The sequence below is a fragment of the Puma concolor genome, chromosome B2, assembly GCF_028749965.1.
Source record: "Puma concolor isolate L17-30 chromosome B2, mPumCon1.1.hap2, whole genome shotgun sequence".
Classification (NCBI taxonomy): Eukaryota; Metazoa; Chordata; class Mammalia; order Carnivora; family Felidae; genus Puma; species Puma concolor.
This window is the reverse complement of record NC_141671.1, coordinates 92,270,108-92,287,718: the sequence shown is the minus strand read 5'-3', so window position 1 is coordinate 92,287,718 and position 17,611 is coordinate 92,270,108. Positions and strand designations below refer to the sequence as shown.

Here is a 17,611-nt window from a genome sequence, read left to right as displayed (position 1 = left end):
TATAAAAGCTGAAGCTTTATATCCTTAATGGCTGTGATTAACTAATGTTAAATCTCTCTAGGTGACTTGTGATACTTGTTTTATTGTCTCTAAACGCTTCAGGAGTTTTTCATTGAGGAACTTTGGGTCTTCTCCAGATGATCTACCCTCATTGACTTTGAACACATTCCAAAAGAATATTAGTAATTTAAGCATTCTAATTTCTTTGGTGATTATTAACTATGATTTTACTCTACTCTGAATTTTAATTGATGTGCCATATATGGAACAGTTTCTTTGACAGGATTGTAGATGTAAGATGATTATGGGTAAATTAAACACTGTGTGCTCTAGATCTTTGTCAATCTGTCTCCTTTCTGGCCAGATCCCAGGCTTCCCTCCTCTTTTCACTTTTACTCATTATCAAAATGACCTTCTCTTTTATTTAGGGAAGCTAGCATGAGTCTATCCTTTCCCTGACTAAAACCAATCAGTTGCATATTTTTCTAAATGTGTACCATGAAAATAAGACCAAAGTTCTAGCCTCTGGGAAAACATAATTAAGAGATAAATATGGAGAGATATTGAGGGAAAAGCAAGAATTACGACCTCCATGTTGTTGAGGCCTACGGGGCATACCATGGTAACTCCAGAGAGATTGAGAGGTCTCTGGTTGGAAGCTGGGGTTAGAATTTGTCTTAATTCACCCAAAGCACCCACACTGCTGATTGTCCTTAGGTTGTATGTTTCAGACTATAATTAAAATGTCAGAATTACCTGACATTTTCATCATATAAAATTCAAAAAGATCAGTTGTCCATATGAAAGAATAAAAATGACTTTTGCTATACTAATGGCTCTTTGGGAAGGCTGCATCCAGCTGAATGTGGGAGTAAATGGAAGCCAAAGGCCAAAGAAGAAAAGATAGGAAGGAGAGAAGGCAGGCACTGCTAGGCAGCAGATACAGTGTTCATCACTCTCTTATATTCTTCAGTTGCATTGACATTCTGCCTGGTGACTGTTCCTGAAAGTACTTTTTTCCACTTCTCCTTGACAAAGCACCCAAATACGTGACTTCCCTCTAATTCAGATTTCCACAGTCACTTTTTGAGTAATTCCACAGGAAGGTCAAAAAACAACAGAAAATTCCAGATGCCTCTCTAGAAGCATTTTCATCTTCAGCAGTTCCCTAAACTCTATTTTGAATGGTTGTTCTTAGACATGATTTTGTCCAAGGAAGAGTGTTTTTATTGTTTTCAATTTCTTTAAACATCTTTACGATACTGGAAATTTCACTGACTGTGGGGAAATAAGGCTTTTGTATATTTTTATAGTCTTGTCTCCATAATATATGATTGTACTCATGAAACATGTCTTCAAAAGAGAAAAGCACAAATTAAATTCCATGCTTTATATAATCCATTAATTTCAGTTCTGACTTATGCCAATGTATAGATTAACAATGTGTAAAGCCTTATTATTGAATTTTATTTAACTTGCCTTTATCCTATATACACTTTGTTCTAAAACAAGGAAATGTTGGAGAATTCGTAAACTGGGGGTTATATTTTGAAAAATTAACAGTTTATATATAGGGATTTTCAGACTGGTATTAAGCTGTCTCTTAATGAATTTTAGTATTAAATAAACTGTTTTCCTTTATTTTAGGTGATGGTGTTTGTGCATGCTCGAAATGCTACTGTAAGAACAGCTATGTCTCTAATAGAAAGAGCAAAAAATAGTGGTCAGATTTCCTGCTTTTTACCTACCCAAGGAACTGAATATGGACATGCAGAAAAACAGGTAGGAAACAAAAGATGGCAAGAAAAAAGCATATAATGTGCCAGATATTACAGATATTTTATATATGAAAGATCTATGGTCTTTAATTTCCAAGGAGTTGATTTTACATATTTATCATGTTATAATCTTTCCTTTTCTCTTGATATAATGATCTTCCAAAGGATCTTCCAAAGGATATAATGTACTTCCAAAAGTACACAAATGTGTACAATTATCACCTCTATCTCTATGATTAGAATTGTGTTTAGTCCTACTCTTTAAAATATAGTTAAAACAGAAAATATTGTTAAGTTCCCTAAAATATGTTAACATCTAATAGGATTATTATTTTAAAAAACTAACATTATTATTTTTTAATTTCTCAGTTTTAATTTCTAAGGTTAATATGAACACATGAAAACTGCACAAACCAAAGCTCTTAAAAAGAGAATGTGAAAGTTTAGGGGCGCCTAGCTGACTCAGTCAGTAGAGCATGCAACTCTTGATCTCGAGGTTGTGAGTTCAAGTCCCACATTGAGTGGAGTGATTACTTAAAAATATGATTTAAAAAAAAAAGTATGTGAAAGTTTGAGACCCGAAATTTTTACAACAAATGCCTTGCTGCACAGTGTTTGGTCAAAGGACCTAAAAAGCCTGGGTCCTCTAGAAATGCAGAGAACCTCAGGCCCCATACCAGATTCACCAAACCATAATCTGCATGTCACCTCAATCCCCAGGTGATTTTATGTGCATAACAGTTTGACAAGCACCTCTCTAGGTAATTTGAGTATTGATAGTATCTAGGATTTTCACAGATTTCATTTAATTATGTGAGATAATGATTTAGATCAAGAGTGGATAGACTACAGCCTGAGGGCCAAAGTTGGCCACCTGTTGTTTTTTTTTAATTAAAGTTTTATTAGAAAATAGCTGGACTCCTTTTGTTGTCAATGGCTGCCTTTTTTTGCACTATGAGGGGAGAATTGAATTGTTGCTGCAAGGACTGTGTAGCCCACTAATAAGCCTAAATACAAGGCCCTTTACAGAAAATGTTTGCCCAGATTTAAAGCTGTGATAATAAATTTTCAAATAAAATATTAAAATTTTCAAATAAATTTTCAAATAAAAAACTCAGTGGACATAAAATGACAGTAACTTCAAAGTTTTTTATATGCATAAGATTTAACTGATATTTACAAAACAGCTGCTAGCTGCCAGATATTGTACTATATATACACTTTCACATTTATCATGTTAGTAAGATGTACTTAATTGTTATGACTGCACTATGAATGCCATCATTTTATGTTGATATTTTAAATTCTGCATATGATAATCTGATGTCAGTTGTTTTGAACATCAGATTCTTTCAATTTAGAACTACAAAATGTGTTCATTTTCTTCATTTTTTTTCTGCTTAATAATATTTTCTATTATATAACACTTATTAAACAGCTTTGTAGTCTTCCAGTTATTTATTAATTATGAATTTATGAGTGCCTTTAAAAAGGTTGGCATTCATAAGTCTTCTTTCATTTCTTTGGAAATAAAAAGCAACTCGATTGTGTTTAAAAGCCAAGCCTTGAGAGCCACCTTGTGGCTTTCTGGTTACTTCATTCATACCTCTCAGTTCTGAGAGCTATTGCTATTGTAAATAATGTCAGTTTATTATTTAATTTCTACAGTAATAGTGCTTAATATTTATCAGCTGTTTACTTGTGCCTGGCATTTTCATTGCTGTATAGATAACTCATTCAGTCCTCACAGACCCTGTGATGTAAGTCTGTATTTTTATTATATCTTGATATGATATATGTGTAAGTAATTACAAAATAACATGAAATATTGAAACCATATAAAATAATTTATATAGACACAGTTTCAAATAATGTTTAATTAAGGCATTGTCACCAAATAGTTTCAAAGGTCATTATGCTTAAAAAAAAAAAAAAAAAACCTGGAGAAATGCAAAGTTTTAATACAGTTAAGTAGACTAGAAAATCTCAAATCATTTTTGTTATACCTTTTTAAAAATATTTTGATTTGATTTGATTTTCATCCAGTCTACCTATTGTTATTGGATTTTTTTAAAACAAAAATGAAATTCACAAACATTCATTAAAAAGTACATGTTTTCAAGGAACATTATCCTGTTCATCATTATATTCCTAGCCTTTCATATAATGTTTGGCTGATAGTAGTTACCCCCAGATTACTTTTTTTGTTGTTGTTTTTGTTCTTCTGAGACAAACATTATAAGAGACAGCCTCACTTTGATTTTCTCATTTGATCTGCACCACTATTCTGTCCCTTAGAGATTCTTATCCCCACTTTATAGATAAGGTAACTGAAACTGGAAATAATTTTCTCAGAGACGACCATGTAACAAGTAGTAGAGCCATGATTGGAATCAGTCTGACTCCAAAGACTGCCCTTTTTACCACTCTGTATCCTAAGCATTCAAAACCTAATCCAATCTGGGACTTTCTAAAGCATTTAGGGCTTTTTCTTTGTTTTTTGTTTTTAATAAAATGGAAGAACATTTCTTCAGTCCGACCATATCCCCCATTTCTGCTAAGGAGAGATTCAAAAAGCTGGCCCTTCTTCAGTGGATATGATTTTATAACAAAAGATAAAGTAATCTTTCTGAATGCTTTATCAAAGCTCCAGAATTTTAGATTGTTTTTCTAGTGCTAGTTGTATGCTTCTTATTTCTTTAAGTTCCTTTTGAACTTGAATGGTATTAACATTCTAGCAATTCTGTGGAGCTATTGTCATGATGGGAGGAGATATTCCTTCCCATGTTCTTCGAAAAATGGGAAATTAAGTACTCAGAACATTAAAATAAAATTAGAAGGTAAATTTGCTGTGGTGGTACATAGAAATTTAGCCTCATGACTCCTGTTAATGGAAATACAGCTAAGTCCCTACTGTGCCACACTAGTACTTTACCCCTAAGTGTTTAAATGTAACCGTCTCAATTCCTGATGTAGCGATTATGGTTTGTAAAAGCATTTCTTTACAGCTTTATTCAACACTGTATAACTTTATTTGTATAAATAATAAGTAAAACTCCATGGAGGTATTCTCCTTTTCTTTCTGTGTGTGTGTGTGTGTGTGTGTGTATGTGTGTGTGTGTGTGTGTGTGTGTGTGTAATAAGGCTATTTTTTGCCATAACCACAACTAAAAATGACTCTTTTCTTCCCAGTAAGTAACAATATATTTTAGACTCCTCATATCATTCCCATCTTTAATATAAAATTTAACCCCCTATGAAAAACCAACTATATTTCCAAATTGTCCACTGAAACAAAGAAATAGGGAAAGGAAAGGAAAGTATACCTTAAGCATAACCTATGGAGATGGAAGTTGTGGCTCTCTATGGAGAAGGTAGTATATCAGGAATTCCTAATGAGGCCCAAAGCAAGAGGGCACGTTAACAAAAGGTCTGGTTCTGATGTGGCCTCTAGAAGCCCTGAGGCCTTAAACACATAAATATTTTTTCTCCTCCTCCTCCTCCTCCTCCTTATTTATTTATTTATTTATTTAGAGACAGAGACAGCACAAGCAGAGAATCCCAAGCAGGCTCTACACTGTCAGCACAGAGCCCAATGCAGGGCTAAAACTCAGAACTGTGAAATCATGACCTGAGCCAGAAACCAAGAGTCAGATGCTTAACCGACTGACCACCCAGGTGCCCCAAACACCTAAATATTTCTGAAACTTACTTTGTGTTCTATCAAATAGAATAATAATAGGGTAAATAACACCTATTCTGGTAGTTAACTATGAGAAACAAATGGAATGCTATATGAAATTATTTTGGAAACTGAACAATGATAAAATGTTACATGTCATATTATAAAAATCTACTTTTAAAAATATGTTTTAATAACTAAATTTTAAAATGGTGAAAGGATAGTAAATAATATGAATAATTTTCCCTAATTTACCCTGCGTATTTTTTGCTCTCCTGCACAAAGACACTTTCTTAAGAAACCACTATTTTCTGTACGACAGCATACCTTAAAGGAATAGTAGCAGCTTACATTTATAGAAGTATATCGTTAGGGATGCAGATATTTTCATTATTAAGCTATTATTTTCAATTATGATTTAATTTCAAGTTGAATGAATATTTCAGTTAGAATCTTCAGATTCTGTTTCACTTGCAATCTAAGCCAAATAAATTCTTTCCTTAGGGACAAGTTTTTAACAGGCTTTAAATATTCTAGTAGTGGGATGGGTATTTCCACTCACCCCTGTGCAGTATTTCTCTGATTTATGGGTAGTGATATGTGCTTGGATTTTTTTTACATATATTAGGGATATTAAGAGTTTTTCTTATACGTAGAAATGGTCTATCATACAATAAGCCTCATGAATGTAGTTATTAGAAATATCTATTAAATATATTTAGTATAATGAATCCAATAATAATACGAAAAATCCAACAATATGTTCCCTCAAGCTACTTCAAGTGTCATTTTTTTTGACTTCTTTATTATTATCCAAAGCTACCAACTATTTCCTTGTTTTTTTTCCAATAGGTCACCTTTAACCTTTGCCTAAATTAAAGGAATTTGACTTTGATATAAGTTATCTGATACTTAATAGCTGTATTTATTTCTGCTTTAGCAGTTTTACAGTTAGTATAGCCAAATAAAATTAGAATTTTCTCCTCTTGGCATAGATGATATCTATTAGCTAAAGACAGTAGCAGGTGCCTGAGAGCCCCCTTTCTCTTATTTTTAATTTTAAGTATACATAAAATATTTATTTTCTCAGAGTTTATTCTTTCCTTAGCCATGTCAACCTCTTTCCTTTTGGAGGTTAATATAGTAATTCTACTGTTGTAGAATTGCTTGTAACCACATAGAAAGAATGTCAAAAGTGTATTAATATTTTTAAATAAAACCAAAGAAAATTAATTAAAAAATAGAACTGAATGTTTAATTGCATTTTGGAAAGCACGAATATTCTGTTTTCAAGGGGAAGTAGACTCTTGTACAATAAAGGCTTTGGATCCACACAGACCTGAATATTAATCTGGACTCAGGCACTGTAACTTTTTCAATTTCCTTGAGCCACAATTCCATCATGAACGAAGTGGCAATGATACCTAGATCTTAAAGTTTTTGTAATAAGTAAGGTAACATACGTTGCCTGATACACAGTAGACACTCTGTAAATGGTTACATATGTACTTTGAAGGAAGAGAAGATGACAACTTTAACTAATGACAGATGTAACAACGTTTACATTTTTAGCTTTTGGACAACAAAAAATAATACCTTGAATTGTAAAAGGGAGTAACAGGTTGGGGGAAATATTGGTAACTGCATCTTTTTATGTGGATCTACATCTTTATATGTGCGCTTATTAAGTTTAATAACTAAAACATAAAATTTTCAGTAAGTAAATGGGCAAAGAAGAAATAAAATAGGCAAATTAGAATAAAAAATTATTGGATAAATCTTGCAAATTCAGACTGTATACTCTTAATCTAAATAAATCTTTAAAAGCTAAAAATGAGAATGCCCATTTCTAAAAATGATTCAAGGATTTGGTACATTCCTAGGTTTTCTGTGGCAGTGACCTTTTCAATCCTTTAAAAAGAATTTTTTTTTTTTTTTTGGTAATATATGCTAAGAGCCGCGCTTCCTTCTGGATCCTTTAACCTTGAAATTCTAAACCTGGGAATCTTTCCAAGGACATATTAAAAGGAAAAGTAATATAAACCAAGAGTTTTATTCCAATACATTATAATGAAAAAACTCAACATAAATACCCAACAGCAGGGGAATTTTAAAGTATGAACAGCAGTTCAATTAAATTTTATATACCTATTGAGAACAATTATTTTAGAGTATACAATACGTCCAATTCTAAGTTAACATGTCAATTTTAATTGATCAAATTTCCTGTGCCATTGAAAATAAGTAGCTGAACACGGTGGAGTTTCTCTATCATTAAGACACAGATGTTGTTATAGTGTCACAGTGGATTTACAAATAATACATAAGGAAAGCAAAATATGGTCAGTAATGTAAGAGAAGAACAAACCATTCATAAAAAAGTAGATTAATTCAAAACAGTGATCTTGTATTTCAATATGCAGCAATAAGGGTAAGGAGGATTTGAAGGAAAGAAGAAAGAGGACGTGAGCAAAGGAAACCACTGGATCTGTTTGGACAAATAGAAAAGTGTTCTCTTTTCACTATTATGTATGATGCATGAAGGGCCAGGCACATACATTTTGGTCAGAATGTGAAGGACCTTAAATTACATGCTTAAGTGTTTGGACTTTATGTGCACTGAGAAGCTTTTGAAGATTGTGGAAGAGACAAGTTATATGACCAGAATTCGGGTGCTGAAAAATAGGACTCATTTTCCTTCAAGCAGGGGGAAATCCCGTGGGCCAGGCGTTCATATCAATGTAGTCTAATATATGGCTCACTTTGAATAAACAAGACTCTTTTTAAGGGACATAGAAAGTAACGTTGGATTTTTTTTCCTGATTTCTTTTGTTATTACTTTTAAGTAAATTCTGATTGCAGTAATTTTTGTTCATGTACTTGAAGATGTATTTTAGAAGCATAGAATGAATTTCTTACAACAAATTTATATATCTTGTTAAGTAACCATGCTGTTTTGGAAAACTATGTTAATTGGAATATTGTTGTTCTCTCATTTGAAAATACTTTAGTAGGGGAAGCACTCTAAAGACATATAGATTACATAACTAAGATTATTAAATCTCTAGATATACAGAGATTTATATTGATAAAATTTAAGGATCAAAATTACATTTCACAGTGTGATTTTTTTTTTTAGATGTTATTTCAGCATTTATGGCCAAATGGGTATAATGGATATAAAGAATGCAATTTTAGATGAGATTTCTCTTTTGCTAATTAAGGTACTATTTCTGGAATACTCTTATTTCTATAAAATTAGGTTGTAGTAATATCAGGGTAGCCTCTGTGGGAACCAAGACCATCTTTCAAGGGATATAACATGGACAGAGCACATTTACTTCCTTTCTCCTAAGTTAAAGTGAACAATTAGCACAGCCAGAATGACATATGAAAATTGGTTATGGGGAATTAGATTAGTCTGTGTCATTGTGAATTGATTATATACCCATGAGCCTCAAACTGTTTTTAGTGATGGCCACTCAGTGAATATTTAGTGAATGTAAGCTAGTTGCCAGTGACTGTGATAGATCAATAGGTATCAAGCTAAGTAAACTCTTCTGTCAACCTGTTTAGAGTGTATTGAGGAAGACACATGTTGTATCAGTCAGGATTCAGTAAAGGAAACAAACCACTCTCAGTGCATTTTAAATAGAACAGAATCTTGCAAGAAATTAGGTACTTACCAATGTTGGTAAGATTGGAGAAGTAGAAGTCAGGGGGCTACCACTGAAACTGTTGAATTGAAGAACCAGCTACTGTGATAGTGATCTAGAAGTTGAGAAGCCACAACTGCTGCTATGCATGTCTTTTCAATGTTCATGAACACACTGGAAAGCCAAATTTTGAGCATATGATACATCTATTATAATTTTCAGCCCTCATTTCTAAGATCTTGCTTACCAGGAAAAGACAATAGCAGGAAGATAGTTTTCTCTTAACCTCCATCATCCAGATCTTGCACACGGGCATCTAATTAGCAGGATTGATTTTTTTACATCAAGAACCCTGACTGCAAGAAATCTGGAAAATAAAGGTTTTATGTTCTGGCCCGTGTAATACAGGAAGGCTTATTGAAGGAGCTGATTAATACTCTCTGCTTTAATTGAGAATGGAAACTATTTAGGAAGAAAGAAGTACCTGCTCCTTTACTCTTATGGAGTTTATGTTCTGGAAGGACAGAGTGATTAATCAACCAATTAAATAATTTATTTCAATTACATGTGTAATAAAAGGGATAAAGTTGCTATGGGGAAATAAAATTAGGGGATCTGATCTAGACTTATGACATTAGAGAAGGCTTGGCTGAGAAAGTGACATTGAAGCTGAGATTCGAAGGTTAGGAGGTCACAAAGCAAAGGACAGCAGAAGAATGTTCTAGGAAAAGGTTCTGACAGCAGAAAAGCAATAGCACATTGAAGGAAGTGAATAAAAGTCAAAATGAATAAAATATAGAAGATGATGGAGAGTGGCAAATGGCATGTTTGTGGCATAAGATGAATCTATGTTATAGGCGAAGACCAGATCATGAGGACTTTGTAAATCATGTTACAGATTTGCTGTTTTATCTTAAAAACAATGGATTATTATTAGCAGAGTTGAGGAAGGAAGGGGGTATGATCATCAGATTTGTGTTATTAATAAGATCATTATACATGCAGGCAAGGCTCTAAGAGGGTATTGGGAAGACCAGTTGAAGATGTGGATTCACTGGGGAATATTTGAGAAACAAAATTGCTAGGACTTGGTGATTAATAAGATATGGATGATTGAGGAAGAGATCTAGAAGTTTTCTGGCTTCTAAAAGATGTTTGGCTTGCGTTGTGGTGTAGGTAGTTGGGTCATTTGTGAAGGAAAAGAAGAGTGGAGAAGAGTTAGTTTGGAGGAAAGGGTGCAGATCTTGAATTCTGTTTGGATATGCTGAGTTTTCAGTGCCTAGATACTTAGAGATGTAGAATAAGTATTGGATAGATATGAGTCTGGTATATCAGAAGCACAGTCCATTTTGGAGTGGGAAAACCATGGGAGTGGATGTGAGTGGCAATAGAATACAGGATCAGTTTCGAGGAATTCTAATATTTAATGATTAGATAGAGGAGAATGAGCCAACAAGGGACCCTCTAAGACATTGTCCTAATCCAGGGGAATATACTGTCCTAGAGGCCAAGGAAAGAGTGTTTCAAAGAGAAGGAAGTGATCATCTATACTGAGTGCTGCTGTGAGTGGTCAAGTAATATGAGGGCTGCAAAATAATCATTGTATTTAGCGAGATGGAAGATATTGGTGACATTATTTAGAGCTTTTGTTGTTGTTGCTGCTGTTCACATAGTGGAGAGCAAAAAATAGATTAAGTTGGCTGATGAGTGTAAGAATAGAAAATCCAAGTACAGGCATTGATTTTGAGAAGTGAATTTATATAAGTAAAAGGGATGATAATCTAGGAAATATGAAGGAGTACCCAGATGGGTAGACATATTATTTTCAAGGTGGAAGTGATATGTTTGTATTTTGTGGCAACTCTTCAAGAGAGAGTGAAAAGGGATTGAAATTGATTGATTACTCATATAGAAAATAAAAGGGATTACAGATAATATGAGTCCTGAGAAGTAGAGAGAAATGAAATCCAAAGAACAAGTAGATTTTCCTTATATAGGAGTTAGGGTACTCCTATTATAACAGGAGGGAAGATTTAAAAACTGGGTTCTGATGCAAATAGGTTTTAGGTATATGGCAAGAAGATGAGGGCTTTACTCTGGTGTATTATATTTTTTTATGAAATATATATTAAGGTCATTTTCAGAATCAAGGATAATAAGATGGTTAGAAGTTTGTGGAGGAAAAAAGAAACCTAATATAAATCTTGTGAACCATGTGAAAAGAAATTGACTGTAAAGACATGTCAGAATTGCTGTCCAGTGTTAGGGGCTTGTTGAGATTGTGATAATGGATTTAGAGTGGTCTTAAGTTGCCCCTGTATGTAATTTTTCTTAAGCACTAGCCACCTTGGATTATCCAAGTTTGGCATTTTGCCAGTCAGATAGGACAAAAGGGCAAATAAGTTTAAGAAATTGGCGGGACTGTGATTAAAATGTTGAGCTCTGCTCTCTAAGCAGGAGAAAGAAGGACTAGGGTGGAGGGGTGGGAGCAGGTGCTGCTGATGAGTAGAAAGAAAGTAGAGGAATTGTAATCTCAAAGTGTCAGTAATGATAAAAAATGGACTTCGAAAAAATAGCTGGGCAAGCTTGAAATACAGGAAGCTTTGATCAGAAATTGAGGTGTTTGTACTAATGATTTTAAAAGTGGTACAGTTGGATTGGTGACAAAGCCTAGAAATAATACCTGATATGATTGAAGTGGGACAGAGGGGATGTCAGTGGAAATGAGGGTGTCAGGGAACTGAAGGGTGAGTGTTTTGGATGTCCGCATGAAAAATACTGTCACCTAGGATGATGACAGGAATTGGGATGGAGAGAAAGACTAGGAGCCATAGGTATCAAGTCTTCATTAGATAAGGTTAAATAACAGGTGACATAGTCAGATGGACTTAAAAGAGCAGGAATTTTTACAAAAGTCGAGTACATAATTGACTGGAAATGGTAATGGGGAAGAGAGATATCATCTCCCACCACTTAACAGGGATGGATGGGAGACAGAAATCCATAAAGGAGAGTCAAGTTTCAAGTTAAGCTGAGGTGATAGAAGAGCTTGATATAGTCTGCTATCGCTGTGTGGCAGTTCCAGAGAGTAGAGCGAAGAATTTCATACCCTAAGGTGGAGAAGTAATAGAGAAGGTAAGGAATTCAGTCAAGAGCAAAGAAATACCAAGTATCATGGGGACATTAGTATAATAGAGGATTTATTCCCCATTACCTATTCCTATGCCAGGTGTCAATCAGAACCTGAAGTTCAGGCCCTAAAATTTTTAACATGATCCCCAGAAATTCTGATCATAGTCAGTTGATCTAGTGAGCAGATGACTAATGGACCTTATCCTGAGAACAGGGATGGGAGGGACGATGGATTTCCTCCTACAGCCTCATGGAGGAAGGAGTATTACATGACTTGGTATGGATGTCAGAGAACCAATTTTAGATGCCTTGGAGAATAATGTTTAAAGTGGAATAAGAGCTTTGAAAGAGAGAGAAAGATAGGGGAAGATTGCATGTATATCCCTTAGATCTCTAAACTCCTTTGTCCAAAAAGAAGCCAGGTATTGGTTTATGTTCCTAAGTGAGCAGGTCCACTGTCTCATGCTTATTATCTTTATAAACATTGAATAATAAAAATAGCCCTTAACCGAAGATGAGGATTTTTTCTAATATTAATAATTCATACTCACTAATGATTGTGAGAAATAATGGCATCATTTGGAGGAAGATATTTGCCTCCTGGTTAAATTTTAGTTTTTATAATGGCAGTTAAGTTATTCTTCCTAATGGATTTGATATTACCCACATTAAAGCATATCTTATCAAGATAAATTACCTCAGAAGGCTTACAAAGGTCACTGTAAATTAGGCAATTTTTGTCATGCTTTTCACCAAGGGCTTGCATCAAAACTGAAGTTGTTGTGTGGCTCCTGTATATATTTTGTCTTACTGGAAAAAAATTTTTGTTTTCCTTTAATATCCTCAATTGCTTGTTAGTTTTGGGGTTTTTGTTTTGTTTTGTTTTTTCCTTTTCTAATCACGGTTTTCATTCCTATATTTGTTTTAGTGGATGTCAGCTCAGGAAGTGATCACATTTTAACCTTACTCATTTTTATTTATTTATTTAAATGTGTATTTATTTTTGAGAGAGAGAGAGAGAGAGCAGAGGGGAGGGTCAGAGAAAGATGGGGACAGAGAAGCCAAAGTGGGCTCTGTGCTGACAGCAGAGAGCCTGACGCAGGGTTCGAATTCACGAACTGTGAGATTATGACCTGAGCCAAAGTCAGGCGCTCAACCAACTGAGCCACCCTAGGTGCCCCTAACCTTACTCATTTTAAAAAGTACTCATACTGCCTTTCCATCTCATGGGTAGGAAAAAGATATGTAAGGTCATGGAAGGAAGCTCTACATATTTTCACTGAGGGAAAATATGTGTGCTAATGAATTATCTTAGCAGCTGTCCATTCCATTCTAATTTTACTGACTCTAAAGCCCTTTATGGGAAGTTCATTTGTGAAAAGTGGAAATATAAAATCTGAGGAAACCAAGCTTAAACAGTGTTTTTTTTTTTAATGTTTATTTTTTGAGAGAGAGACAGAGCGTGAGCGGGGAAGGGGCAGAGAAAGAGGGAGACACAGAATCTGAAGCAGGCTCCAAGCTCTGAGTTGTCTGCACAGAGCCTGACATGGGGCTCAAACTCACGAACCACAAGATCATGACCTGAGCCGAAATCGGACACTTAACCAACTTAGCCACCCAGGCACCCCTTAAATAGTTCTTGAACTATGCACCTGACTTCCTTTTTTACAGCTCATGTTCTTTTGTGTTGTATTTCCATGTGTAGAAACACTTTCTCCAGTTAATATAGTATTGGATCTCAAATATCTTCCTTGGAGAATCCAATGCTCTGTTCAGAGAATGTGAACAGGATGAATCATATCTCTGAAGCTATTCAGAGGTTAGCAAAGCCTGGACTCCAGGTAATGCTGGTCCTGGGAAACCAGATGGAAAAACAGTGGTTATTTTGATACATAAGAAAGCAGCAGTCATCTTGTAACAAAAAGTGTAGCTCCATAACTCATGGTCTTAACCATCTCTTCTCAATTCATTTCTCCAAATTAAATTCCTGTTTAAAAGCTCCTATATATACATATATAGGAGCACCCAATGTGGTGCTCAACTCATGAACTATGAGATCATAACCTGAGCTGAAATCAAGAGTTGGACGCTTAACCGACTGAGCCACCCAGGCGCCCCAAAAGGCTTTATTTTTTTTAAGGGAGGACTTTGTACAAATACACACAAATATTGCATGTATTTACATATGTGTTTTAGTGTAAACAGATTTGGTCATGTTATGGTTTATGTCTCTTGTACTAATACATAGTGGAGATGTTTCCAATTCAACTGAGAAAGACTGGATTCTTTGTTTTAACAACTTCATAGTATGGCACAATGTGCACATTATCTTAATGCATTTACCCAGTCCTATCTTGATGGACACCTTTGTTTCCAATTATTTTTTATTGTAAATAGTGCTATGGTAAACATTCTTGCTCATACTCTTGACAGCTGCAGTGATATCCATTGGGGAAATCCCTAGCCATGGAGTATTATCCATCAACATGGTGTATGCATTTAAAATTTTGGTGAATGATCTCCAGTTGCCTACTAGGGAGATTGTTCCAATTTACATTTCCTTGAACAGTAACTTCCTCCCACATAACTTTACCAGCACTGGGCAGTGTCAACATTTTTAAGTTGTAAAAAATGGTACTTTAATATCATTTTGACCGACAGTTCTTGAATTTTGAGTAAAGCTCAGCATTTTCCATATTTGTCCACTTAAATTCCTTTTTTTATAATTTTCTTATTCATATTTGTGGTCCATTGTGTGTGTATTGCATGTGCTGTCATGTGTTATAGACATTTTTTCCTAGTTAACTTTTGATTTGTATTTGTGAATATTTTTACCTTCTTGAAATTATTTACCAATTTATGTATAGTCTTTGGGCTTTGTCTTGCTCATAAAGGCCATACCTACTTTATCCATATATTCCTCCAGCCCTTTTTAAATTTAATTTATTCTTATTAAATCTTTGATCTGTCTGGAATTTTTTCCATATAGTATGGACTCATCATCTTTTTCTGAATACTCCCTGTTTCTTCTGTTGATTTTAATTTTGATATAACATACAGAATTCTCATATTTGCTGGAGTCAATTTCTGGACTTTCTTTTTTGTTTCATTGATTTTGCTATTTCTTCTCTGGTATCAAACTGTTTTACTTACTCTGTTGCGATAATATTTTGAATACTTGGTTGAGAATAGGCATCCTGATTATTCTTCAATTTTAGGTATTTTCCTGAAAAAATATACAGATTTACTTTGCAGGGTGAACTTGAGTATAACCTCCAAGAAATCATGTTCATTTTTTAGTTGAGTTAGTTTCTTGATTATGTTAAGTTAGTGAGAATTGGCATTTTTGCCAAGTCAAGTTTTCCTATCTCAAAAGCAAAGCTTGTGATTTCATTTCTTCAATATCTTAATATAAATGTAATTATAAGTATAGTATCATTGAATTCTGAGGTTAAATTGTACTTAGTTTTGGTGTATTATTTTAATGCATTGATGAATCCTGTTTTCTAAAGTTCTTTGCCTTTTGGATTGATATTCATAAAAGAGTTTCTCTGTTATATTCTGTTTTCTGCTTCTTTATCAGGTTTTAATATCAATGAAATTTCACTGCTTCTGTAAGATTAATTCTGGGACTTTTATTTCTGTGGTCTGGGCCTCTTAATAGTATTAGAATTAATTTGTCTTTAAAAATAGGAAAACCCAAATGTTAGATAGCTTTTAAATTTTCTTCCATTGCTTTTATTATTTTACAACTCCTTATCACTTCTAGGATAAATGTTATAACATTTTTTTCCTAGAAAACCATCCATCCCAAACAGTTTTTTAAATGCAGTATATTGAATTTTACAAAGTACCCTTTTCTGATTATTTTAAACTATGATATATTTCTGAACATTTTTTTTTTAACATTACTAATTTTTTGTCTTTGTGCTCATGCTGTTGTGCTTGTGTACAACTATCTCTTTTTACTGGGGCACCTGGGTGGCTCAGTCGGTTAAGTGTCCGACTTCAGCTCAGGTCATGATCTTCCAGTCTATGAGTACAAGCCCCGCGTCAGGCTCTGTGCTGACAGCTCAGAGCCTGGAGCCTGCTTCAGATTCTGTGTCCCTCTCTTGCTCTGCCACTCACCTGCTCCTGCTCTGTCTCTCTCTCTCTCTTAAGAATAAATAAGACATTAAAAAAAATAAAAACAAACAACTATCTCTTTTTATTTAAGGGCTAGACAGTAAGTATTTTAAGACTGTGGGCATATGGTGTCTATCACAATTATTCAACTATAACTTAAAAGCAGCCATAGACAATATGTGAACAAATTAATATGACTGTGTTCCAATAAAACTTTATTTACAAAACAAACAGTTGGGGCATAGTTTGCCAACTCCTGTTCTTGCCAGTAATAGTCATTGGTGTTTTTTGTTTAATTTTTCTTTTAAAATAAGAGTTTTTGTGTTTACTTATCAATCTCACAATTTTTAAATGATCAGATTCTATTTTAACTTTATTAGGGTATCTGTTTTTCTTTGGTTTTGTTATCCTTTAATTTTTCCAACTCTTGAGTTAGATGTTAATTTATTCATATTTTTATTTAGTTAAGTATTCAGGTATGATATTTTCTGAGAGTATGATTTACTCCGTCCTGTAAATTTGGTGTGTGGTGTTTTCATTAGTTTTTAGACTTAGGCAATTTTAATTTTCATTTTTCCTTTGTTTAAGAAAGTCAGAGTAAGAAAGCTACCTATATAAAGTGACATTAGTGTGTTAGAGTTATTATTTTATTCAGATGTTTTATACCTAGTTCAATCTAACATCACATCTCACCTGGAATGCTGTACTAGAATAATAAACCGAAATGGTCTCCTCTGTCTCTCTCCTTCAAACCCTTGAGTGGCTTTCTACTTTATTCAGACTAAAAGCCAAAATCGTTATAATGGATGTCCTCAAACTCATGTCCCAAACTGAATCTTGGTTCCCACCTTCCAAGTGCCTAGCCTAAGGCACAAGCATTGGCCGTCTTCATCGTATTTTCCCTATCATATAATCAGTGCACCAAGGCATAGATAAACTAGCAACAATTCTCTTTCCTTCATACCTCCCTTCCCAGGCAGTCACCCAGTCTTCCTTACTGTATAGCCTACCTTCACCTCGACTTTATGTGGTATCTCTATTTCCTACCTCCATCTTCTCACTGGGACTGTTGATAGCCTCAGAGCTGCTCATCCAGCCTCTGGTCTCACACAAGAAGTTACCTCTCTAAACAACAAATCTGAAATTGCTTAAGAATTTTACTTGGCCCTTTACTTCCTATGCTTGGAACCATGCAAAGCCTGATCCTAATCTTCCCTTCTAGCATCATTTTCTTGCAT

At 34.3% G+C, this 17,611-nt stretch overlaps 1 protein-coding gene across 3 annotated transcripts in view; it reads left to right on the top strand.

Moving 5' to 3' along the window:
- ASCC3 (activating signal cointegrator 1 complex subunit 3) overlaps positions 1–17,611 on the top strand; it is a 373,037-nt gene that overhangs the window by 199,076 nt on the left and 156,350 nt on the right. For all 3 annotated transcript variants that reach the window (XM_086707498.1, XM_025925165.2, XM_086707497.1), the window contains exon 14: positions 1,648–1,782. In XM_086707498.1, the coding sequence (XP_086563624.1) occupies positions 1,648–1,782 (135 nt within the window). The remainder of the gene's footprint in view (positions 1–1,647; positions 1,783–17,611) is intronic.